The sequence below is a fragment of the Sparus aurata genome, chromosome 24, assembly GCF_900880675.1.
Source record: "Sparus aurata chromosome 24, fSpaAur1.1, whole genome shotgun sequence".
Taxonomy (NCBI): Eukaryota; Metazoa; Chordata; class Actinopteri; order Spariformes; family Sparidae; genus Sparus; species Sparus aurata.
In genome coordinates, this window is record NC_044210.1 from 6555079 (window position 1) to 6582404 (window position 27326).

Sequence of the window (27326 nt, forward strand, 5' to 3'; positions counted from 1 at the left end):
AGTCGAGGTCGACCAACATTTTTATTTAACTTTTAGTTCAAGGTTTAATCCTGAGCTCGCACAGATGCACACTGTGCAGCGTTTCTGCCCTGCACTGTATGGGAGCGGAGTGGCCGCCGTAGCAGCAGTACAGTGCAGCCAGTGGATTATCCGGGGCCTTGCATTCCAGCTGAAGGTTAAACCTCTCCCCACCATGATTTAATACGTACTTGTCTGTGTTGCTTATGAATTCCAGAGCCCCTAACGGCCGCCATGTGCTCGCCGGAGAAATATTTCAACTCGTGTGTAAGACCGTGTGTGTGCGCCATTTCAGCGCCACTAATGTGGACTTTAAAGCCCTGCTGTTTCTCGTATTTACCCGGAGTGGCGGGGGTCATGTTGATAGTGTTTTTTGCAAGAAACGCAAAAAAAAAACAGATTAAAGAGACATAGATAGGGCAAAGTGAGATGGGACGAGGGTGCGATGAGAAGGACGAAGCGAAAAAGGTTCCTCAGACAGTTTCACGACGGGTCGGGAGGAGTGGAAGTTCGGAGGTTCGGGGGATTTCCGTACGGCTTTGGGAGCCATCTCTCAAAAATCCAAACCATTTCCTATCTGAGCTTCTCCCCTCTCTCTCTCTCTCTCTCTCCATCACAACATCTGCTTTCTCTCTCCCATGTCACACCCCCTCCTCACTGTTTCCCACCTATTTTTCCCTCATACACCCCAAAGATTGCACATCCCGTCCTTCTAGGTCAGAGTCTCGGAAAGGACACGCAAGGTTTCTCACGTATCACTACACTCCGCAATAAATTGAGCATCAAAGAACAGCGGCGTTGTCGAACTTGTTCAGATTTGTCTGAAATGCTCGGACACATTGGGAGAGGGGGGGGGGGGGACTGAACCGGCTCCCTGACGTAACAGTCTGCCACCGGGCGTGTTGTGGGAGCTGGATGAAATTTCCTGCAGCACCGCAAGTGACTCACTTGATACAGCGAGAGGGGAACATCTGGGAGTTCAAACCGAGGTTGCCAAACCAGCAGATCAAGGCAAAAAAACAACAAAAAAAAGACTCTCTGACATCTCGCAAAACAATCTGATGCGCAAGAGAGCGGAGTGACCGGGCGGCGGCGTTACAAGTTGCTGAGGTTTCAAGAGCCGACATCCTGGCCCGAGACTTAAAAGCCACGATTTCCACATTTTCCTGATCGTTAATCAGCGAATTCGGGAGTCGTTCATCATGTTGACAGCTGACAAAGTGGCTTCCCCGTCCTTTCAGAGCACTCCGGTCTAGAACCTGGATGTGCAGCCGTCTCACACACGCACTCACTCTTTTAAACAGCCTTTTTCGGGGCAACCAGTGTGATTGCTTGCACATTTGTCTTTCATATTTGGCCATTGTTGTTCATCAGATATGTTGACCTGTTATATGTACGTACACCAGTCTTTCAGCGGATGTTAACACTTGAACTGGTAGTATTACCTCATCAATATAGTAAGTATTACTGAGTTTGAGGTTTCTTTCCCAAAACTACATGGTGCACCATTAATTCAGAGATAATTAGACTTTGGTTACCAGTTATTTCACTGTCAACAAGCAATAAAAAAGGGTTTATAGTGTTTAATGAAGGTTAAATATGTAATAATTAGCATTCAAATACATATGTAGTGACTTAGAAATGCCACATTTTAAGTTTTTTATGTAAACAGACACCCCCCCCTAATTTTTTGTAAACATTTGGATCATCTAACACTGGTTATACAGACTTTGCGTGAAGTTTATACCCAAACTAGTCCATAGATGGCGCTGTGGTGCTACTGTGGATCCACAGTTACTGAACAGATTACGTTTTATTACTTTCTGTACATGTTCTGAGTGTTGTGGTTGTGTCCTGTTATGTTCTAAGGATGTGTGTTAACTTCAACTGCTAACTGTAGCTGCTGTTTGCCAGTTAGCTCAGTTAGCTGTGCAGCTAGCAGTTCAGACTGGAAGCTTATGGATCGGGGGAGTATAGTTCTAGTCTACACTGCTAGCCCAGGTGCTTTGGACCATCACGTGCCGGGGCTAGCTGGCTAGCACGCTAACTCAGTAAATATTTCTGCAACATTATACAAAACTGCTATTTTTTGTACATTATTTTGATCATTTATGTTAATTTTCTAACGTCTACAACTAGAAAATTCATACATATTGCACGCCCTTACAAGCTAGTGTCACTGATTTTATAGATCAACTACACATTATTTATGAACAATTTTTGAAGTTTTACGAGCATCAGTTTACAAATAACACTTGCGTAATTGCAGGATATCTAAAAAAGGACACACAGAGGAAAAAACTCGGAAACGTTTTGATATTTCATTGGCAGCAAAGTGCGGTAACCCTGGGCGATGCTAAAAGGTTGAAATTCCAAAATGTATTATTCATGGGACACCCGGCCAAGAAAATGTTATGAAGACCCATGTGCAGTGCAATATTTCCCAGTATCCAAACTGAGAACATCCATGACACATATTAGCCAGTGTGGATAAACAATATAAGCGATTTAACATGTTTTGACAGGTTTTTTTGGGATGACTAATACCGTGGCTGACCCTGTCTGGCGTTTCAGCTAAATGGATTTGAGTTCATAGGCAGCCCCCCCCCCCCCCCGTGGTTAATTCACATCTGCATTCCTGACATAAGCTTATTAGATAAAATAATCCAGATAAGATACTGCAGATATGGAAGCCATTTGTTTCAGATGATTTATTTTCTTGTTGTTCCTTTCTTTTTTTTCTCCCACGGCACAGATGGACAGAAGAGGAAAAAGTCGCTGAGGAGGAAGTTGGACTCTTTAGCGAAGGAGAAGAGTAAAGACAAAGGTACGCCAAGTTCTTTTGACACGCACTTCACAACGTTTTTCTCTCCATCTCTGCCTCTTTGTGTTCTTCTCTCAGCCTCTCTTTGTCACGACTCGAACATCTTGCTCTCCTGCCTGTGAGTCGCGGGGCCGGACTGCGGTCCCCGCCCCTCGGGCAGGTGAACGGCAAGGTTATAAAAACAGTTTCTGTTTACTGGGCTTTGACAGTTTATATTTGGCCTAAGTGAAGGGACTCCTTGTAAGGGGACCGGCTCTGTGGAGCGGCCACTCATTCTGCTGCACTAAGCCAAGCATATTTGGCAGAAAGAGAAAGGGATCTTTAGTCAAAGGAGCAGGTATATAAACAGAGTCGGGCTTTTTCTCGTCAGGTTTGAGAGAGTGCTGAACCAAGGGTCTCGTTTATGATAAATACGCGATGTCAAAAACATGCACGCCAGTTCAGATTTTTTGCTTCGCCAGCAGTTTTCTCAAGTCACTGACTAATACGGTACAAATGAGTCAGTAATGGTAATTGGCATTAATGTGATACTCTGGGTTTAGGGGGATTTAGCAACTGCACTCCTGTAAAAGGAGCGCCAAGGCAGTAGTTAACAGTCTGACCAGTTTATGAAAATCTCATCATTCAAACTAACAGTGATTTATGTATGCAAATAACAACTTATAATCAGTATTCGCATTGAAATTTGTCTACTACTACTACTTTTTTAGAGTTCTTTTTTGGGGAGTAGTAACTCTATCCTGTAGGCTTTATAGTCCAGATGAAATGGCATTTCGGGAGTAGCTTCCGTATCGTGACATATTTCCGATTGATGTTTAAAAGTGGGCATGCTAGTAGGCTCCATGTGCAACAGCTGCCGAAACAGACCACTGTAAAATGCATTTTTTTCTCAAAGTGAATACATTCTAAGTTTAGTTTTGGGGGTTTTGAGTAGCCAAAGACAAGCCTAAGTGCTACAACGTCACCAGCTAACTCGCTAACGAATGAATCTTAGCTCCGTGCCGCTAAAAGTTAAAGATTGATTGATGGTTGGATTTCGATTGCTGGTTGAAATTGGTGTTTCACAGGAACATTTTGATGCAAGAATACAAAAAAGTGATAGTATATAATAGGCTATATGCACAGTTTGACTGGGTATGTGACCTGTAAAGGGTTATAAAGGCATTTTTTATTTAATCTCAGGTTTAAAGTGTGACTAATACATTACTTTTTCAGAAAGAGGGCTGAAAAAAAGCTGAAATCCATATAATATTATGCCACAACATAACAGCTTTTTTTTTCTTTGCTTAGTTGCTTCATCCTTATGATGGCTAATGTTAGCCAGTGCTAGCAAACTTTAAATTGCTGTGCAACTTACTTTACTGAGTGCCTTGGCTGACTTAATTACTCATCTGTTGCACTACATTTTAGCATTTGCTTGTAGCCTAGCCTTAATTGCTACTGTTCACCACAGTTGCTGCAGTTCAGCAGAAGTTGCATAAAATCAAATCTAGAGGCAATTTTGTATTGCTGTAGGAAGCTTAACTGAGATGCACTAAGATAAATAGAGTAACTTGAGCAAAGCCAAGTGTGTAACTCTTCAAAAAAGCTGTTTTCATCTGACTTGGAACCACAGCCAAAGATTTTTTTAAAAAGTAGCTCATATTTTGGAGCAATTCGACCTAATGTCATTCCTCTCTCTGTCAGCCTCGGAATAATTATTATTTACTGCTCCGATAAGCACAAGAAACAGCTGCCAAGCCCCGAGGTTTATATTGGAATGATGATGGAGCTGCTACAGTATGTCACAGCTGCCTCGTCTGAAAATAATGCTCATGATTTGGCCAATCGGAACCCGATATTGTCGGCGGCATCTGTGGCAACTGTGAGCGTATTGTGAAGTTACGTCAGACCTCCAGATGACACGTAGACTATCATGAGGGAAAACAAACAGCCCTTATTTCCCAGAGCAACGTTCATTTTGGAACAAATACTTCCACTTCTATAAATTACGTAACATTTAACCTCAGGGTAGCGCTCGTGGGTCTAGGTACAGGCTTGTTTTTTCTCCCTCCACGGCAAGCCTGTCTTCACCCCTCTCCAGAGCAGATGGCTGAGATGTAACTGTGGTCCAACTTGCCAAATGAATTCTAAGTTTAATTTTCTCCCAGGGTCCCTGAATACCAGCCGCGCACTTCACTTTGAAGCAGGCTCAGTTTTTTTTTCTCTGCGAGAGAGAGAGAGAGACACAGAAAGTTGCCTTCTTTTGATGCAGCCACAGTGCTCTGAGATGTTGTGACCAGACCGCAGTCAAACTACATCCGCGAATGAGGTTTAACGGCCGGTATAATCTGCTCTGAGTGGCTTATGGGTGACGTTCTACCTCTGATAAAATCAAGCAAATTGTCAGTCACAGTGAAGATTTACTAATTGGTCTCCGAGATACTTTCTGGCACTTTCTTTTCGCTGACTTTTTCTTTGTCCTGCGTGGTGAACTTCACCCATCGGGGACTTTGTGCACATTAAGACAAAATGTTTCATGTTCGTTGCAAACTTTCCCGAGGCGGTGAGAGACTTTCTCCTTGGACTCGGATCACATCCAGCTTATGTAACCACACTACACGCTCGTGAATGGGAAAAGGGCATGAGACAGTTCTGAAAAAACCAACGGCTGTTAACCCCGAGGCCTGGAAAACGGAGATTTTTATGAAAATCTGACACGGCCCTGATGAATGTGTTCTGTCCGTGCTGTGCATTATGCTGGCAAATCACTGTGCAGTGTGCGATCCAGATTGTGTGTCTGTTACGCAATCGGCGTCAACTCCGCGATGCTGTAGAGCAAAATTCGTTGTGTCACGGTGTTAGTGGTCATGTTGTTCACGAACCGCAGCCCTCCGCTTGTGGTTGTGGAATGCATTTTGCTTTTCTTTCCCTCTGTTTTCCTTTGGCCTCCGCTCCACACACACACACATGAACGCACACACTCACTCCAGAACAGCTGGACTGTTTTCTCTCAGCTGTTGGCGCGGCCTTTGGGATTCTGTATAATTGAATATATAGCCGGCGATGGCCCCAGTATGACATAATTTCTCTCTGAGGCCAGCCCTGCGTGTATCTCCGACAACTCTACGGTTTGCTTCGCTAACAGAATACGTCTCCTGCAGCGCCTTGCCAAAGTAAACTCCACGAGAGACAGAAAATGGAACAAAGGAGTGAGTGCAGGCCAGAAATCATGCTAGCTGAACATATGCGTCAGCGCCGAGCAGCTTCTAAAAATGACCTACATGACTTTACTTGTGGGAAAGATTCATCAAAGTTGTGTGTTATTTCGGTCAAAGCCGCTGTAATTATTGGTGTTCGTTGCCAGGTTCCTGCCAGCTTTCCTTCTGTGATGTCTTATTTTGGAAAACAGATGTAGGACTGCAGAAGTGCCGTAAGAGTTTTAACTGACATAGTAAACGTGTGCTTTTTCGGCTTTCATCGCAACCTCCAGCAGAAGTAATAAAGAGTTTTAATTGAAGATGTGTTAGATGTCGGTGTTTAATGTTCACAGGGGCTCAGAGCTATTTTTGGGAGTTGCTAATAGAGCTTTCTTTCCTCCTCTTCTTGCGGCTAACGTTCTTCTAGTGCAAGTCTCATTCAACCCTCTTTGTTCCATCCCTGATCCTCTGCCTTCATCTCCATTTTTATTTACCCAGAATGCATGCCCCAGGCCTTCAGTATACCGCTCTCCCAGGTCATCGCTAACGACCGAACGCACCGGCAGCGCCAGGACGGCTATCGTCAGGACCATCCGCAGCGCGAGGAGCACAAGGACTCCTCCGACCTCGTCTCGTCCATTTTACAGGTCTGTCAGCTCATCTGTCTATTAAATGGCAATATTTAATTGACCTCATTCACAACGACGGCCATTTTCCTCTGACATGCTCAGTGTGGGAACTTCAAACGTTGATTATCAATTTGGGCTCAGGGAAATTATAATGTGCCCTTTTTCCACAATGTTTTGACATTTTACAGACTTAAATAACTACTCAACTAATCCTAAACATAATCAGGTTAATCAATGATGAAAATAATCATTAGTTTTCCGATTCTGACGTATCTAACTCTTTCATCCATCCTGCAGTTTGCCACTAAGCGGCCGTCCAATAAGGAGCTATCCAGCAGCAACTCCTCCCTGAGCTCCACGTCCGAGACAGCCAATGAGTCGACGTCGCCCAACACGCCTGAGGCGGCACCCCGAGCACGCCGGAGGGTAAGGCAGAATGACACGATTGATTGCAGTAACGGATCGACGTCAAGGCCTTTGAATCTGAATGAAACAATTACTGCCCTCCAGGGAGGCATGTCAGTGGACTCCATCACCGACCTGGACGACAACCAGTCTCGCCTGCTTGAGGCGCTGCAGCTCTCCCTGCCCGCCGAGACGCCGAGCAAAAAGGAGAAGCACCGGGACAAACGGCTGAGCCTCAATCCCATCTACCGCCAGGTGCCCCGGGTGGTCGACAGCTGCTGTCAGCACATCGAGAAATACGGTGAGCAGCTACTTTACCGCCGCGGCCAACGTATTTGTTCATCCAGTAGTTCTTTTATCTGTTGCACTGACAGCTGGTAGACAGCTCCTTTTCATACTTTATGTGTTTTTCCTGTTCCCCAATCAGGTTTGCAGACAGTGGGGATCTTCAGAGTGGGGAGCTCCAAGAAGAGAGTCCGACAGGTGGGCGTTTCCTGAATTTCCCCCTTACTCGGAGTCTTGCAAGCACCATTTGCAGAAAAGTTAAATGTTTTCGTGAAAACTGCTCTCCACACGTTCCTCTGAAGAGCCTAGCACAGGTCCAACAACATACCTCTTGGATTTCTGAAGACACACATACAAAGTGATCCAACAGAGCCGCTCCTGAGGCCGTATTTGTTATTCAAGAAAATATATCCTGACCAGCCCAGTACTCAACATTTTGCAGTAAATTATTCTAGTTACTCCTACACCTTTCATTATCTATTGACGGCGGAGAAAAGAAACACAGCGAAACAATACGTAAATGAGGGTTAAGCTTCGTGGGTCAGTCAGTGTGGGCAGCATTAGCGTCTGCAGAATCTTTTTATAATAACACTGACTTCAGACTGTAGCTGTTACACTGAACTGAAGACACTTGTTGCTTATAAAACGGCTACATGCGATTGTACGATCACACTGCATGGACGCTTTTTTAGTAATAAAGCGGAGCAGCACATTGCAAAAAGATCCCGGGAGACAAAGCTCTATGAGACAGACCTTCAGGTACAATTTGTTTTAAACTGAATCATTATTTAACCACTGTAGAGTCCAGGGGGGCCCTCTTTAAAAGCTCCCATATTGTAGAAAAGTGATGTCAGTGTTTTTAACATGAAGCAGGTCCAGGTGCTGCATGAGTATTGTCAAAGTATCAAAATGCTCAATCTGCGGACAAATGCACACAGCGCGTATTGAGAAACTGTGCTCGGGTTATGATGTCTGCTGGTGTTGCAGAAACACAGTAGGCTCAGGCGTATGAGCACTGTCCAATCAGAGCAGACTTGACTTTTCAGAAGGTATTTAAAAGATTATTTAGCTCATAACTTTCTAGTTAGTAAAAAACAATATATTTGTGTTATTTATTGTGGGCAAAAAAATGCAGCCAGATGTGTATGAATTAAATTATGAAACTCAAAATGTTCATAACATAGGACATTTAACAACTCCAAAAATGAAAAAAACTAAATGTTTTATGAAATTGTTTCTGTGAATGTGCTCATTTGAATAAACATAATTTTGAATAAATGACATTTTTCAGAATTAAAAAAAAAAAAACAATTTCTTAGAATTGTATTTTTTTTTCCTTTCTCATTGGAACTTCTCCACTCACTAACTCTGCAATGGTTTTCATAAAAGGTTGTTCTGGTAAAATCTGTGTTAAAACTGCAGAAATGTCAGTAAAGTGTGCTTTATTGGACAACAGGCCTGACTTCTTTTTAATTAAAATTGTCTAATCTCAATGAAAGTGGTTAAACACTTTCTACGTGATGTTCAAATCCAATCACTGTGCTTCTATCCTGTAGTGCTCTCTCTAAAAATATATATAGTTTCTAAACTGTCACTATGTGGGAACTTGCAGATCAACACTTAACGAACAGGAGGCAAATAGAAGAGAAATAAATAGACCAAAATGACTTGTTAAAAGTGGCTCCAATAAATAAAATACTTAATTAGTCATGTGTTAATTGTCGTTAAATGGACCACTCTACGTCTGTGTGTGTTTATGCGTCTCCTCTTTATTATAAACTCACTAACTGAAACTGCCTGTATTCACACATCTGTACAGTATGCGCCGCAAATGTAAATACCCATTCCACGTTCCCTGCTTGGCCTGTGTTGATACAACCCAGTGTCAACATTTATGCATTTGCCACCATTTGTAATCTGAAAACTGAAAAGTGAATAGAGAGTGTATTGTTGGCAGTGGTGATGGATATGCAGCGGTCGGATTCTCTGGAAGTCATCCAAAGGTCAGATGGTAAAAGATAAAAAAAAAAAAAAACGCGCACTTGTAATACTGGTTTGAGCGTGGAGTCTACCAGGTCACTCGCAGGGCCGACAGGAAGCGAGTGTGCGTGGGCGTGTGCAGCCTCTGAGAAAATAATACCCATTGTAAAATGAAGAGGATGTTTCTTAATCCCCCCCCCCCCCATTTCCCTCCTTCTCTTTTCTTCTCGTCCCCTCCTTCAGCTCCGCGAGGAGTTTGACCGCGGCGTCGACGTCCAGCTGGACGAGGAGCACAGCATTCACGACGTGGCTGCTCTGCTGAAGGAGTTCCTCAGGGACATGCCCGACCCTCTTCTAACCAAGGAGCTCTACACGGCCTTCATCAACACCACGTGTAGGCCTCGACTTCCCTTTCTTTCCCTGACTTCCACCTTGTGCAGTGTTTATCTTCCTTCCGTTTCTCTTCCTTTCGTTGTGTCATTCTCACCATCTCCACCCTGACCTGTGTTGCAGTGTTGGACTCAGATGAGCAGCAGAATGTCACTCAACTTCTGGTCTACCTGCTCCCAGCGTGCAACAGTGACACCCTCCACCGCCTCTTGGAGTTTCTGTCCACCGTGACCGACCACGCCCACGACCGGCAGGACAAAGACGGGCACGAGGTGAGCGGCAATTTTGACGAACGGGACATATGACTAAAAAGAAAGATCCTCCGTCAAATCCTTGACTTAAAAAGGTCCAGTGTGGAGGATTTAGTGTCATCTAGTGGTGAAGTTGCAGATTTGTTTCCCTGTAGCATAAAAAAAGGCTTATTCTGAGATAAACAAAACAAATTTCCAACACACTGGACCTTTAAGTCGCAAAAAAAGTGGAATCAGAGGACAAAACATGTCCAAAACGTCAAAATGTAGTTGTTTTTCGGCGCGTGCAAACACGTGCTTATATGGAGCACTTAGCTGCGTTTTCTTTGCCCTGTGTTTCCACCTCATTGGGAGGAAATTACCAAAGAAGTGATAGGAATCAGTTTGTGTTGCTGGTATGAACACACATTTCTCTGTGCCCGGCAGGCTTGAAACTGCACGAGTGGTCAGTGCAGGTGCTGGGGAAGACGACTGCACATGTGAAAAGAGCAGTTTAAAGCCTTTTTGTGGCGCCAAAGGGAGCTAAATGAAATTGGCGACAGGACCAGATCGGTTCTGCTTCACCTACTTTGATTTAACAGCCGTTTCTGTGCGGAGAACACTGCTCCTGCACTGCCTTCACCGGGGGAGAAGTTGTCTTGACGGCACACAACAAGGGCAGCACCCATGGGTATGGGCGTAGGGTGTCGGCCAAGTGTTCTGTTAATGTTATGTTGTCGCGAAGCGTCCTGGAACGTTTGGAGGTCAGAAGTTGGAAACTTCATCTAGGAAATTCTGACCTCCGACATTGACTGGAACACCGCGTTAGAAACTGGGATGGTCGACATAAGGGAGGGGTAGAGATCGGAATAGAGGAAGTGACATCGTGATCAGTGATTCCGAATGGTTTAATGATAGTCTCTCTACTTTTCCAGTCCCACACCCCCTTTTGATTTAGACACCATGGACTCATCCAGTGTGTGTGTGTGTGTGTGTGTGTGTGAGGACTGAAAGTTTATTTTAGTGTTTCTGCCAATGTGTAATCTCACCATTATGTGTGTGTATGTGTGAGGAAAAAAAGTGTGTTTTGGCTGGTGTGAGCACAGATGGAAGTGTGTTTTGTTGTCTAGTGTGTATACATGTGAATTGTCTCCAACACTGACGTGTGTGCGCGTTTTTTTTTTTTTTTCCCCCCTTCACGACTCCAGTATCTGTATCTGAGATCGTGACAGGAAGTGGGAGCGCTTCACACTCGCCTGGGAGTGAACACAATCAATACTTTTTGTGCGTTTGTGGCTCCCGTCGTCCCCTTTGGGAATGGGGGGGCGGAAAGGGAGGAAACTAGGAAAAGAATCTGAAAAAAATGAATTTATCGCTAAAAAAAGCTGTCCGAGCTCTGAGGGGATGGCTGCTAATTGGGTCACAGGATGCACACCATCACCCACCCCTGGTCGAAACAGCTTCAGCCGTCATACGCTCCAACACCTTCGGGTGTTAACAAACACTAGGTGAGAAAATGACAAAAACAGGGAGGGGAGATGTGACAAGAGAGACACAATGTTGGAGGGAGGAGGAGAAGTAAGTGGGAACTGGAGCAGAGAGGTCAGGAGGAGGAGAGGAAATGTCTGCAAGGAGGGTGCAAGTCCCGCAAAACATTATGATGTCATTTCTACAGTGCTTTTGAGGATTTTTTGAAATTGATATTTGTTATTGATGCCGTGTCAGTCTTGTGTTACAAACACGGCCTTTAATTCTTTTTGCTGTTGACACCATTCGTTTTCTGCGGTCGGCAGTGTTAGTCTGTCAGTTGGTCCGCCGCTTTGGCCGAGACTGAAATCTCACAACAGCTATTAGATTGCCATGAGATTCTGACAGACGTTCATGATCCACACGGGATGAATTCTGCTGGCTTTGACGTCATGCACCACCGCCAGCGGGACAAAGTTTCCGCTAATTTGCGAAATATCTCGGCATCTACTTGATGTATTGGCACAACATTTTATAGAGACATGCGTCCCAATGATTCCATGGCACATCAATGGCATATTTTTGTTTTTTATTGGGTTTTGAGTGGTGCACAAATCGACTAAGGTTTCTTATTGTAGTAGAGAAAACCCTGAACATCCCACTGAGATGGTGAATTAGGTCATTTACCTGCTTAACATTAGCATTTTAGCATGGTTATTGTTACAATGATAGCTTGCTGACATCAACATTTCGCTCAAACCGTCTCCACAAGGTTCATTTGATCGAAAAAAACACTGTTTTTCTTTCTCCAAATTCAGATCACAGGGAACAAGATGACGTCTCTGAACCTCGCCACCATCTTCGGCCCCAACCTGCTCCACAAGCAGAAGAGCTCGGACAAGGAGTTCAGCGTCCAGAGCTCGGCCCGGGCCGAGGAGAGCACCGCCGTCATCGCCGTGCTGCAGAGGATGATCGCCAGCTACCAGACCCTCTTCATGGTCAGTCATTCAGCATGTGTCTTTCTCCTCTTTCATCCTTTTCACCCTACCACTAAACACACACTGTCTCACATTCACTCATGCACTATTTCCCTCTCACATTCTTGTGTAGGCTTAAAGTAAGACAATCCCCTCCTGGCTTAGCAGACAATGGTTGTGTCTTTGTTAATGCAAACAGAGGAAGGTGAGAGAAAACAAAGAGAAGTGCAAGATGACAGATGGAAGCGTTTTTTTTTTTTTTTCCCGTCGAAGTCGTATGAGAATTCTTGCGAGTAGATACAAAAATAAAGTCACGTCCCGCCAGTTGGCCGACAGGAACATCAGGAACTTTTCACCGAGATACTTGAACTTGGTCTTTCCAAAATAAAAAAGCAGAAAATCGAAGCATGAAATCCTTCATGCGGTGTCAGAGGAGGTCATGGTTTCACGCGGATTAGTGCCTCATCAGTTGCTTTTGTTCCTCTGTTCCTCAAACAGTGCAGACAGGCAGTTCAGGTCATTTCGGGTCCGAAACCCTAAACCGTGATGTTTTGTAATCTGCCACTGCTGTTCCGCTGAGGGCTTACATTCCTGCAGTAAGCCAATGAAGAGCTATTAATCACACGTAGTGAATTGGTACTGACTCGCTCAGTCTTGGTGAGTAAAAACAGATTGGTAAGGAGCTCCGTGAATGACATCTGAAAGTTGTTTTGTAACATGCTTAAATCGTAAATCTGGCAACCTTTACTAACAGGGCATTTGGGTATGAGAGTTATTGGTGGAGAGTGGATGTTTGGGCTTTATAATCCACATAATGAGCGTAGAAATTCTGATTATTACCGGGAGATCGGATTAAGGAGTGCACTGGAAATGACGGACACTCAGCTGCCTTATTGTTTCTTAAGAGCAGTAAACCACTTATTTTGAAGGTAGCGCTGAAAAGATGTTTGGTGAGCTTGGAGGTAGAGTTCATTAACTAGAGATCGAGAATACTTTAATATGACACATTCAGATTAATGCAATATATATATTAACAAAAGAAAATCTGTGCTTGACCTATTTTTTGAAAAAATGTCAGTAGCAATTGTAGATTTGTGTAACGCATATATACAAAATCAGGCATGTAACTTTAGTTAGTGTGCTCATTTTAAGTCAAACCCGAATCTTTTTCTAAACCTAACCAAGTAGATTTAGTGCCTGAACCTAACTTAACCAAACCAAGTGCATTTACCCAAGTACCGTCCTTAAGTACAACTTTGAGGTGCTTGTACTTCAATTTTCCGCAACGTACCATTGTTTTGGTAGTCGTCAGCAAACAACCCATCTAGTTACAAAAGGCATCTCTTTTGATAACCTTAAAAAGAAGAAAACCCCCATTATTTACTCAAATTGTTGTTCTTTTTTCAGGTGCCTCCTGATCTGCAAAATGAGGTTCTGATGAGTCTGTTGGAGACAGATCCAGATGTGGTGGATTACCTCCTGAGGAGAAAAGCATCACAGTGAGTTACGCAATTCGTTCACACGCGTAAGGTCAGCCGTTTGTTTTTTTTTGGGGGGTTTTTTATCCTATTTTTCATCCATACTTACCCACAGGAGTCCAGACCTGCTACAGACAGAGGAGCCCTTCACCCTGAGCGAGCGCCGCTCCTCCAGCGACTCCAACAAGGCGTCCAGCGGCGAGGTGTCCCCGTATGACAACAACTCCCCGGTCCTGAGCGAGAGGAGAGGAGAACCAGGGAGCCCGGGCAGTGAGCAGCTCTTCCGTGTCCCAGAACAGTACAGTCTGGTGGGGCAGGTGGCCGGCTGGAGTAGAGAGCCTGGAGCTGAGACTTGGGGCTCCAAAGGTGAACTTATGACATATGTCTCTCTGGCTTTTTTTTCCACAAAATTAACTGTATGTCCTTGAACAGTTTTTTTTTGTTTTGTTTAACCTTTGTCAAGAAAAACCTGCGATTTTTGGTTCCATGTTGGTAGAAAAGGGGTCCCACTGACAGATTTCATACAACACTATCCATATAACTTCAATGTCTCTCATGTCTGGCTTTTGATTTTGGACGTTGGTGCGTTTAAAAGTGAGATTTCTTTGCCGGTTGTACAGAAGAATTTTGAAGACGCGTGTTTGCTCATGCTCTTTGATTTTTTTGTAAATGAGTTTGTGGAGGAGTCTGACCCTGTTTCGCTCCCTCCAGACGCTGTGTCGGAGGAGCATGCTAACATTTGGGGGACGTGGCACAGTACTCTGAAACCGTCGCTCAACGACCAACCATACGCAGGTAAACAGTTTTCCGTCACTCCAGGCAGTCTGCAGCTTTGCTCCCAGTGGTTAATGAGCCAGAGCAGTAAGAGCCTGACACCTGCTGCTGGTTAATAACTGAGGGCGGAACAGAAACCTGAGGGAACACTCAAAATCAAGGACTAGCTTCAGTAACCACTTCAGTTTCTGCCTGTCTTTTTTTTTTTTAATTCGTTTTGAGCCACCTAATTAGCAGCTGATTTACACTTGTGACGCCAGGTGAATGCATTCAATTAACTAACAAGCTGGGAGGAGCGAAAATGATCAGCAGTTTATCACAGGATGCAACAGCTGCAACAGTTCAGTGATTTTGCAAGTTTAATCTTTTCATTGAAGATGCAACAAGACCAGCCCTCGGTGGGCTAAGATGCACTGTGGGTAATGTAGGCGCCAGGCTTTGAAAAAGAAGAATGAGTGGAATATGTGATCTCTGGTTCTGCTGTTTCAGTTTTGATCATTTGTGTGCAGTACCAGATCCACTGGACTGCTTTTCAAAACATTGTGCCTACATTACCCACAATGCAATTTGGCCACCGAGTGACATCACTGGGGTCAATCAGGTTATCTGCAGAGCCCTGAAAATGGCGGCATCGGTGGAGAATCGACTGATCTAGTTGCTGTTCTGTTTTCCAGGTTCCCAAGGCAACATGTCAGAAGGAAGCTCCCGCAGCTCACAGGAAGGTCTTGACGGTCTCCACGCCGATGGCAGGCAGCAGGCAACGCTCCAGCGGACCCAAACGGCGCCTGGCATCACCGAGTGCAGGCCCCACCCGCCGGTCACCAGGGTGTGCACCAGCTCTCATGTGGAGAGCGGACAGCCACGCCTGCAGCTCAACATCAAGCCCTCCATGATGTCGAACCTCAACAGCACGCAAGGTCTCCATCGGGCAAGCGGACTTAACCCGAACTCCAGGCCTCAGGGCGGGGCGAACACCGGTGACGGCGGCTCTGCTGCGCTCAACGACGGCCACAGCCCTCCGCCGTATACTGCCCACCATCGACTGGCTAGTTCCCAAAGTTCACCTCAGCTCGCGGCAGCTCAGCGACCCCCTCTGCAGCACGGGAGGCTGAGCGCGGCGCAGAGCAACTCGGCCTCGACGACGGACGGCCAGATGGTGCCGCAAAGCCCGGAGTGGCAGGACTGGCAGAGGGACCGGTGGCAGATCTGGCAGCTGCTGTCCTCGGACAATGCCGACGCACTGCCTGAAACCCTGGTGTGATCTCAGACCACGAACTCCAGCAGAGATTCTGCGATGGCGTGATCAAACCCCCTCCAATGACAATCGCTCCTTACCCCCTACCTTCATATTTCTCATGCCTTTCGTCCCCCTCTTCTGTACATTCTCCTGCATCTTAGCGCCCTGGCGTTGTTGTTTACGTGTGCAGCTGCTGCCTTATGCAGACTTTTACATCCAAGAGCCACTAGTATTTCCTGTTTAGTACGGATGTTAAAAAGTTGCTTCTGTTCCTTGCTCATTTTTTTTTTTTTTGCCCACAAGAAATACCTCAAAAAAAAAAAAACCCCTATCCTTTCAGCACTCTTCAGAACTTACCATGACAAATCTCAACGGAGAACAATAGGAAAGCATTTGTTTCTTTTTACGTTTGTTGTATTTTCATTTCAACATTTTTAAAAAATTTTTTTATAACTTTCTCCAGCATACAGACACTAAGATGTACGTATTAGTAACTGCTGCTAAGTGTAGAGTTTGTGTGTTTGTGCATGCTGGTAATGTAGTTCAGCCACATCGGTCGGAAAAAAAAAAAAAGATCAAATGGTGAGTTTCAATATCAAATTATGTATGGCTGTATATATACACAGTTACACTGTTGAGAAACATACATAACCGATATATATGTAAATTGACATGTAAAGTATATAAATTGCCTCAAATCTACTCAAAGTAAGTCTGCCCTTTAACTGGCAGTCTAAATGGTGGTGTTTGTCGGACTGCTCTTTCTCATCTTTAACATTGAATGTAAAATGCTTCGACCTAATTACAAAGCACTCGGCTGGAACTTTGCTTACGTGCGCTCTCGCCGCCTGCTGCAGCGCAGGAACAGTGTGCCAAAGTGTCTTTTATTTTTTACTTCAAGGTATTTGTCGTACAGTCACTTCATCTGGTTTCAGTTTCTGAATAAAGACAGCTTTGGATATAGCGTGACAGCTTGGCATTTCAGCATAGCAGAACAACAATGAGGAGGCTCATTTAGATTTTCATCCTCAGGATGGTGTGTGGATTATATTTGGGATTATTTCATGATGACGCAAATTAATATAAAGGAAGATTGAGCCCTAGCAATGCATGTTAAAATGTCCAAAAATGGTTTTAAATTGTTTTACCCACAATTCACCCACAAATTTAAACTCAGTCATTCATCTTTTTGTTTCGTAGTCCACAAAACATTTCTGGAGCTTCACTGCAAGACAGTGTTGCACCATTCTCCTGAACAGCTGAAGTCGATGGGGACTTGTTTTAAAGTGTACAAATTTAATAAATCGGGGACCGGAGAAAAAACATAAAATCACTCCTTACAGCTCATTCAGCTAATCCAAGTGTCTTGAAGCCCCAGGATCCCAAATTAAACCGACTTTTACAGCCGTTTCTGCAGCCAAAATCTTCACCGTAGCTGCTAAGCTAAAAGTGTTAGCGTGTAGCCCATCTGAGATCAGTGCACAAGCTTGAGGGTGCGAATCACATCTTTTCAAACCACTTCGGGATCTCCAGGCTTTTAGAGTTTGGAGGAGCTGTATGGAGCCATTTTGTGCTTATTTTTCAGGGGTTTTTTAAAGTTTTAAACCAAGTCTATCTATATTAGCTGTTTAGCAGAATGCTGTTCTACTGTGAAGCTCCAGAAATGTTTCTCGGAGTGAGCAGATTAAGACTGAATCTTCATTGTTTTGGGGTGAGCCTGTCCTTTAAGGTTTGACTACATGCCAAATAACATTCAGCTCCTACTCTTGTGTAATCATGTCTGGGAGGCCAGAGGTGAAGAATTTTTGAGAATCTGGAAAACAGTGTCACATGTCGAAATGAACTGTAACTGGATGCGTAAAGTCCTGTCCATTACATCGCCTGAGATGTTTAAAAATCGACAAATATCCGAGCGTATCATTTGACCTAAAACTGGTTGCAAACGGAACAAAATATGAACTACGGTCCGGAACGTCATTTCCCACGTTCGAAGTTCAGACTCACAGCAAGTACTGGTATGATTTAAAGTATGCACTTAGCTAAGATCCTAACCTGAGCCATGGTTCATGACAACACAATAAAATATAACACACCCGCCTCGCACTGGACTGAATGCTCCGATGTATGACTCATTCCCTGTCTAATAGGCTTGATGGATTTTCTAGTAATCATCAAAAACATGACTCGAGCTACAAAAAGGTCCAACTGAGGTGCTGGAAAAAAAAAAAAAGTTTGTTCAGATATGTTCTCATTTCTGTTCAGAAAGAAAGACAAAAACAACAAACCCTTTCTGAACACAACCTGTCCAGATCCTTTCAAATGTCACAGCCAAGTGGGTATTTGCTGGCAAATATTTCACATTTTTCTCAAGTCACGGCGTAATATTTGCTCGTTCGCAGCCTCGTCGGCGTTAAATCTGTCAATGTGTAATTTCCTTTGATTTTGTTTTGTCACTTGTGCGGGATGCCGAGGAGGGAGGGAGCCCCTTTACAAGTGCAGGAAGTGGAAGGGGATCGTGGGGAGGGGTTGTGGCGCCATCTATCGTCGGAACCACGTGCGTGCTCAGCTTAGAAAACCAGTCGGCTTGTGATTATCAGCACCTTTTTGTGAAAATGCGCGAGGAAACAATAAAAAAAAACGTGCCATAGGTGTTGCTCTTAATAAAAAGCTCTCTTTCTCCATGCATTGCTCAATATTCATATTTTATTTTTTTTTTTGTATTACCTTGTTTTCTGTTGAGTGTTGTAATATATAAATACTATATAACGATTTTTATTCAAAGGGGTGGGGGGGGGGGGGGGGGGGGGGGGGGAGAAGGAATACAGGAGAGGTAATAATAAAAAAAACGGTCCTAGCTTTGTCCCCCCCAGAAAAACGAGATCCCGTTCGTCTCGTTGACGTCACTATGAAACTGAGAGAATCTTAGTGTTATGGTGTTTTGTTGTTGATATTTGTGGTGGGGTTTTACTGGGTCCAAGTTGTAATTGGAATGTCTGGTCATTTTGCTTTTTGTACTGCGTGTCATCATCAATATGCTACAATGGAATTAAAACATGATAAAGTTTACACCTGCTTCGGACAAAAGTTCATTAAACCTCTTTTGGGTAAAGGAGTGCAGCATGCCACAACACAATACACCATTGCACACTTTTAGATACTTTGTTGTAATATGTTTAATAAATAATATTGTATAGTCTGACAGGCACTACACAGATGACTGGTGCAGGCAGATTCTAGGGGTTACCAGGGTGCTTTGTGAAGGGGAATAAAAAGCTAGTAGCCAGTTCGCTTATAGTGTGTCCCATTGTAGTCTAAAAACGACGCTCGACATGCAGAAGTGCAATGGAACGGCCATCCAAGTTCACTTTTAGATTCTAAATAGGAAATAGTGACTGAGAAAAATTCCAACTTCCGACCTGCAATTGAACGCACCATGACAACAATGACTGGAAGCATGGAGAAACGTCTTAATTCTTAGATTTAAAAAAAATAATTTTTCTCACCAATTAACATGCCATACTGAGTTTGGGAAGGAGTTCCAAACAACGTAAAGAAATATTTTAATATATTAATATTCAAAAAATGTTTTTTCAATGACGAAGACATATGAATCTTCAAATAACAATGAAACTAAGATCTGTTTCTTCTCTTTACCTCCCTCTAAAGTCTCGCTAATCAAATAAAATGGAAAAAGAAAAGTCAATAAAGGATTTCAGGGGGAGACAAACACATGAAACATGCAGGTGGCAGGCTGTAACTCCCATAAAGCATGGCCCTGGAGCAGGTAATCTAGGTTCAACAGCGACCGCTCTGATCAAATAGAGTGCAGAACGCTCAAAAGTCCTCCTCAGTCAGAAAGAAAGAACGAAAGGCCTCCACCAGAGGGCGCCAACACACTGTGAGGATTTAAAATGCCCTAAACTGGTCAGTCTCCACTCAGCGGGTGCAACAGGTGATCTTGATATACTCCAATCAACGCAAAGGAGCTCCGACTTCAGCTAAAATGAAAAGATAGCAAGCACCAGATAATGGGACCGCTGCACCGCAAACCGACGAAGCCAAAAAAACAGAAGGAGCGGTCATTACGTCACCGAATCTCCTCCCATCCCTATGAGAGATGCATGGATACACACACTGACAACCAGACATATCTAAGCTGTACGACCTCTGATGAAGACGCTCCTCCACATGATGAAAGACCACACTTCACAGAGAGGGTTCGCTTCATAATTGACACCTTTGTGGACTCCTGTTAGTCATTTCCTGCCCCCGAGCCTTGCAGAAAAGCCTAGGTGGAACTACCAAAAGGTCCTCTCGTGGACCAGTGTTAATAGGTCCACGATACTGCAGCATATGTAGGCCTGGTCATGATGTGCTGCCATGTGGCGCGTGTGTGTCGGTACACTATAATCAGATATTCTCACATCCTGCCACCGACCTGTCCATCATCTGTCGCACGCTGTTCGAGCTTCCTCAGATCACATGCCTGAGGCACACTTTTACACACGTATTACTGGCAGCCACACGTGTCGATGTGGACTTCATAATAACCGCTTTTTCATCCCGCAGAGCGAGTGTCAGTGCCATTTATCTTTCATCCGGCAGGACAAGTGCCAGTCATTTCCACCGGAGGCGCTCACTTTTGTGGTCTGTAAATGAGCAGTGTGTCGAGTTCTCTGAGACACTAGGTTTTAAAAAGAAATGGTCCCACGTTCGGTACTTTTCATGATCCCGAGGAGACATAAATTTACCACAAGTCCTGGGTGTGTCCGCCTGCAGTAGCTCGGGGATAGCTGGGAGACTTTTTGCCGGGGGGTGGCCCCGCCATTGTTTTTTCTGTGGTGTGTGGTCTTAAGTGCATGAACTTAACGGGTTTTTTCTTTTCATCACGAAATGAGGTGGTAAGGATAATTAGGCAGGAGGAGATGATGTCGCGCTCCTGTCGATTCTGTCTTCTTATATTTCACTTTTCTGGTGTTTTTTCCCTGTTTCCCTCCAGTATAAAGTCTGAAGCTGTGTTTAGAGGGACTCTAATGTTCCGCTTATAATCTGAATCACAGCCCAATCTGAATAAAGACGCCTCTTGCGGCCGCATGAGTTGGAAGAGACTCATCTGATCTGGCCTGATCTGAATGAAATGTCCATCAGCTTCGAGAGAGGCAGTGAAAAACCTTTTGATTAATCCATCCAACAGGACGATATAGGCGCTCGACTACCACGTAAATGTGTAATCTGATCGTTTGCTTCTGCACATGGGTTGAGGCGTTAAAAAAAAAAAAAAAAAGTTAAATTCTGATTGAATGCTTTGGATGACGCAGACGCACATCTTATCTAATCACCTCATTATCGTCGACGTAATGTATGACTCTAATCAGAGTGATTTCACTCACACTGAAGGATTGTGTCCATGTTACCACCTATCAAGACGGATACGTCACGAAACCTGCCTCTGGGTTGCGATGCGAAGACAACAGACGAGGGAAAAAAAAAACAAAAAAAAACTGAGAGTCACTCGGCTGTAAATGTCAAAGAGAGGTGTGAGCCGGCGCCAAGCCCTTTATTACACCTGAAAGATACATGACCGCGAGTGAAGTGGCGCGCAGAACGGAGTCGATAGTCTGGTGAGCAGTGTGTGTGTGTGTGTGTGTGTGTATGTGTGTGTGTGTGTGTGTGTGTGTGAGTGTGTCAGGGGGTCGGATGAGTCATCTCTTGAAAATGCAGAAAAGTGTTTTGCAGGGGGGCTCGGGGCGAACGCCGGTCAACAAGTCTGAGAGATTTCGTTTACTGCAGAGAAGATTTATCTTCATCATCATCATCATCATCATCTTTTATTTCACGCTATTGCAGCGAAACTTTGACAACGGCGACGGTGTTCTGTCATTTGTCCTCGTCAACAACCTCCACTGGGCGTTGATGGTTTTCAATTCTGTCATTATTTTGATTATTTTGCACTTTTGTCTTTTAATGCGCAAAAGTAATGAGTATTTGTGAGTAATAGTTCTTTTCCTTTTTTTTTGTCCTGTCTACATTCTACAGTCTTTTGTTCACATGAATGAAATGTTTGCGTGAAAGACGATTTCATTTGAGCCCATTTAGTCAAATGGCAATTAAAGAGAAATGACAAGTCTGTTCAAAGTTTTGGGTGGCGTTGTAGTCACGGGTGGATGTCTTTTGTAATGTGGCTGCCATGTTTGTTGTCAGCCACACCACCAGCACACGCCTCTGACCTAGCCGCCTCCGACCCAGCCGCGCCTCCGACACATGCTTCCGACCGCAGCCACCACCGACACGCCTCCGACCGACACACGCCTCTTTCCCAGCAATGCCTCCGATGGCGTTAGGCGAGTCCAGGTGCTGCGCGACCCTAGACCCGCCTTCGTGACGTCAGGACTTTGCCCTAATTGGCTCTCATCTACGCTGACGCACATGACGTGTGTTTTGATGAATTTCCATATCCATAAGCGCCTCTGCCTCTTTTCTACTCAAATATCACATACTTTCAGATAAGTAGCAGCCGTGTGGCCGCACCTATGGGATTATCAACATGAATAAAACCGATGAAATCCTTCATTTAACGCAACAACCCTGAAAGATCAGAATCAGAATCCTTTTTATTGTCATTGCACCGCGTACAACGAAGTTTTGGCAGCATCCGGTTATTCACACAACATAAATAGAGTAAGAAGAACAAGCTAAAAGTACAAGGCATTAGTGCAATGTAAGTATATTAAAAAAAGTTTAAAAAATAAATAAATAGACAGCGTTACAATTATGTGATGATGATGATGCCGTCAATAAATTGCTGAGTTCTGTCACCCTACTTGTGATGATAGAGAAGTGGTGCGTCTTGCATGCAGACAACACAGGTTCAACTCCAGTGTTACGTGCGCTATCCACTCTTATCGGCCCTTTCCGTCCCCGTCACGTAGGGTGTCCGACTCCATAGCAGCGCTTGTATCCCCGCCCCTGCAGTCGCCAGCAGATCTCGCTGTTGCAGAAGGTCAGCTGGAGTTCAACTTGAAACGCGCCGCGAAATCTACCGAGTAGAGTTCCGGCCCTCCCACAACCGACACACACACACACACTCCCACACCTCCCACCTCCCAGCTGACTGATTGCAGGCAGCTGAGGGAGAACATCACAGGTGCACCCACTAGCTTCTGATCACCTGTGACCTGGATCTTGAGCAATTCCTGTTCACATCAGGACATTGGGGGAATCTCTGCTCTTTCCACAACAAGCTATTGGAAAAAAAAAAAAAAAAAAAAGACTTTTCATTAAAATATTAATGAAATAAAGACACTAAATAAATAAATTCCACTAAAATCTGATAGAAAACGGGTGTGCCTCATTCAAACAGCAGAGGAAGGCATTGTGACATTGATCCTGAATCAGTGGGTGTTTGAGTGTAACTTGGCATATCCACCACTAGAGGTCGGCCAAGAGCCTTGCACAGCTTTTGGAAGTTTTGAAACCCTTTTGTCTGTGAAATGAACTCCCCTTTTTCCCCTCCTTCTTCATTGCAAAAGCGCACGTGCCGCAACTGATAACAAATGAATTACGCAAAACTAGTTACAGAAGGTGTCACTTCGGCTCTTAACTAAGGAATAAGCGCTGTAACGCTAATGTTTTGTGATGGAGGGGGAAAAGAGATGAAGATGTCATTGCTTTCGTTTTTTTTTTTAATTCTCCTTTTAAAGCCGGCCGATGGCACATTAAATCACCTCGCACACCCTCCTAGAGATGTGGAATTAACTGCGAGCGCGCCATTACGGACGCGTTGGGAGAGGTAATGGATGAGCGCTCGGGCACCTAACTCCGAGTGTGTGACTGACAGATGGGGGGAGCGAGCTAATAATTGAAATAGAGATAATGTTCAACGCGGACACTTGCGTTCTCTCATTCCTGGTAATGCACTCAGGAGTGTGTGTGTGGGGGAGTAATGAGATAAAAAAAGTCGATTTAACTATTCTCTCACTCGCGGCTTATCGGGGCTCCGATCAACGCCGATCAAGTCTGGGAACTTCGGAAAGCAATTAGAATCTTTTCACGCGTCTTTTTCGATCCGCCAGAGCGACCCCCGAGGACCTTTACATCAGTCGGATTTCTCTCCTCTTTTTTTTCTTTTTGTCAGATCCCTCTCTTCCTTCACTTCCCTCTCTCGCTCGAGACGTCCATGGCTTACGACGCTAATTAAAATGCTGCATTTTCTGCGACGTTGCCGAATGAGCACGTCGCGTTCTGCTCCAAGAGGTTCTGTGGCGGTTCTGTTCTTCCCTTAACCCCCCCACACCCCACACTTTTTTTTTTTTGTATTTCGCCGGTTTCTGGAAGGGAGCCGGATTTTTAAATAGAATTTCGTGGACCGTGACAACAAAACAAAGCTGCTTTATTTCAGCGGCTAATGACTTGGCCCGGAGTAACGTTATCCAGTTGGCCAAGCGAGAAAGACAATTTTGCCAGGGAAACACACACATGCATGAACTCATCCTCACAGAGACACTTGTAATTGACAAGAACTCGGCCCCGACTCCCGGAGAGACTTGAGAACGCATGTCGGCAAACAGAATGTAGATATCCGTTTTGTTTTATCACATTTTGAAGGGCCCCGGTGCTTTTTTTTTTTTTTTTTTTTCCCTTCTGCCCACACATGCCGACGCACACAGTCAACACTCCTGAAAGGAATGTGTACCCACAAGGTCCTCATTAGCAGGCGCGGTCGGCTCGCTCTCGTCACGCAGTCCAAAAAAAAACTGGCCCCCGAGGATGCAAATGTGAGGAAGCGCGGGTATGGGTTCCTGACCTGAATTAACCCATCTGTAAATCATTGTTGAATGGAGTCGCATCACTTGCCTGAGAGAAATGAAAAAGATCATCACACGGCGGCGGCGCATCCTCCATCATGCGTGGATAGACGACAGCCAGCAGAGGGCTCGGCAGCCTTCACTGAGGCTGCAGTCTGCTGTCGACTCAACACATGATGAGAAAATAAAGCTCTCTGTTCCAGACGACTGTGGGAAGTTTTCCTTTTTCATTCAAGCATTTGTAGCTCTTTAGAAAATGAAATGGATGTACAAGAGCATCCTGTCACAATGTTAAAGGTCAGGGCTGCTGTTCTTAAAGGGCAACTCCACAACGTTTTTACACTTTCACACATTAAAGTGTGTTAACAGGTGTCGGGAGGCACGACTGCATACGTGAAATAAGCAGTAGAAGGTGTTTTTTTTTTTTTTTGTGGCTCCAGAGGAAGCCGATTGTAATCTGTGCTGCATTGTGGGTAATGTAGGCACCACATTTTGATAAAAAAAAACAGTCACCTGTTCTCCCCTCATCATGGATAGTTTTAATCAAATTATTAAAATTGATGCAGCAGACCAAGAGATATCCCTTTTTTCCCCCAATGTCTTCTTACATTACCCACAATGCAACTTGAGTGACATCACTGGAGGCAATTTATTAGATTACATGCAGCTCCCTCTGGAGACACAAGAGGCTTTATAAAACTTTTTTTTTTTTTTTTAACATATACTAGTACTCCCCAAGCCCTGTTAACACACCTACACCCACCCCTCTAACCACCCAACCCCCCACCCCACACACCTACACCCACCCCTCCAACCCCCCACCCCACACACCTACACCAACCCCTCTAACCATCCAAACACCCAGCCCACACACCTACGCCCATCCCTCCAACCCTCCAAACACCCACCCAAACCTCCAACCAACCATCCAGTCCTCCACACACCCAGCCCCCTGTGGTGTTACCCTTTAAAGGAAAAAAAGCTAACCCACAGTGTGTTCGCTCGTCCTACAATGCTTAACCTCTTCCACACTGTCCGTGACATGCCCAGTATCTGTATGCCATATATATATTTTTTAAATGGGGCCAAAGTCAAAGTCATTTTATTTTGTCTCCCCAGGGAGAAATTTGTCATGGGTATCGGGAAAATTCCTGCATCAATAACAACAGTAAAACATACAACATACCACATTCAACAAACAAAGGCATCCAGCCACCTATTTAAAAAAAAAACATTGTTTCTTTTGTAATCCATCAGGCTCACAATCTGTGATTACGTAACCAGGGAAGGACAACAATGAAGCCTTGTAACACACATGAGTCAGGCCAGTACTTGTTACAGGTCAAATTCATTGTTGGCTATGTTCCCTGATCTGCTCATCATTTTCTACTTTGCCTGTACCCTCACTTTTAAACTAATGTACAAAGTTATGTAACGTAGCTTCTGAGATGAGGACTTAAATGGGAACTACCTAGTTTTGAAGAAATTAAAACTCCAGAATTTTAATATTAGTAATTTTTACGTTGTAACAATACAAACAGACAGACAAAATCCATGACTAAATGGAAAAAAACTCGGAGCTGGAAAAATAGCAGGGTCCGCCACATATAAACGAAGTGAAACGGTGTGACATTGCGTTGTCCTATAAGGTTAGATGTTTATTCAGTCATGAAAACAAAACATGTTTATTTAGTTTGTTCAGGCATCTAAAAAAGGTAAATGATTAAAATGTTTTTCTTTCTTTCTTTCTTTCTTTCTTTCTTTCTTTCTATCTTTTGTACTTTCTTTCTTTCATATCGTACATAGTGCCCCTCAAAAAATAAAAACTAACAACACAGGAAATGGAACCTGACCTCAGTGGTTGTATGCAATGCACATCACCTACAGATTACAGGCTGTGTGGGCACACAAAATCCTAAAAATGAAAAGAATTTCCATTCATTGATCTAATGATGGCAACAATCAAATGTTTGTTTTCAAAGAGCAGATGAGTCAAGATGACTGGGCTGACAAATGGCACACAAACTTGAAAAATAACAAACAACAACTGACTGGCCTGTGTACAGTGTGATGTTAAACCTGAGGTGACTGTAGAAACGCTTCATTCCTACCAGTGTGTGTAAATTATCATCATGTATGACAGGAGGACACTGTCCAGCCAACCATGACATATACTGATCTGCCCTCAGGAGCGGAAATACGTGTTGTCACACACACACACACACACACACACACACACACACACACACACACACACACACACACATCCGACACCCACACACACACACACAGCCTTTGTCAGCAGCTTAGTTCCGTAGAAAATAATGGGCCAATCCACTGACCACATGGCCCAGTTCCATTAGAGGACACCGACAGATAAACTGTCACTATTAATCTGTTGTTTCCATCCATCTGGGTTTCTATCAAGGTCACGCTTGGTCTTGTGTGTTCTTGTTAGAACATTCTGCATCCGTGGCAGTACAGGGGCTGGGAAAAAAAAACTAAACAGATTTGACGCTGCTTCATCCACTGAAACGTTGACCCCCCTCACACACATTAAAAAGACAGCCTCAGGATATTTTCATTGCTCAGAGATTCTGATCTCACTACAGAGATGTTGCCAACAGAGCTCTCAGTGCGCACAGATCC

At 44.3% G+C, this 27326-nt stretch overlaps 1 protein-coding gene across 3 annotated transcripts in view; it reads left to right on the forward strand.

Moving 5' to 3' along the window:
* The window catches only part of LOC115576950 (rho GTPase-activating protein 6), a 90344-nt gene extending 71830 nt beyond the window's left edge, over window positions 1-18514 (forward strand). For all 3 annotated transcript variants that reach the window (XM_030409657.1, XM_030409659.1, XM_030409658.1), the window contains exons 3-14: window positions 2774-2845; window positions 6520-6668; window positions 6948-7076; window positions 7161-7356; window positions 7483-7538; window positions 9564-9714; window positions 9834-9982; window positions 12226-12405; window positions 13792-13883; window positions 13978-14228; window positions 14574-14657; window positions 15311-18514. In XM_030409657.1, coding sequence (XP_030265517.1) covers window positions 2774-2845; window positions 6520-6668; window positions 6948-7076; window positions 7161-7356; window positions 7483-7538; window positions 9564-9714; window positions 9834-9982; window positions 12226-12405; window positions 13792-13883; window positions 13978-14228; window positions 14574-14657; window positions 15311-15897 — 2096 coding nt within the window. In that variant the 3' untranslated portion in view covers window positions 15898-18514. The remainder of the gene's footprint in view (window positions 1-2773; window positions 2846-6519; window positions 6669-6947; window positions 7077-7160; window positions 7357-7482; window positions 7539-9563; window positions 9715-9833; window positions 9983-12225; window positions 12406-13791; window positions 13884-13977; window positions 14229-14573; window positions 14658-15310) is intronic.
* Window positions 18515-27326: the final 8812 nt, after the last annotated feature.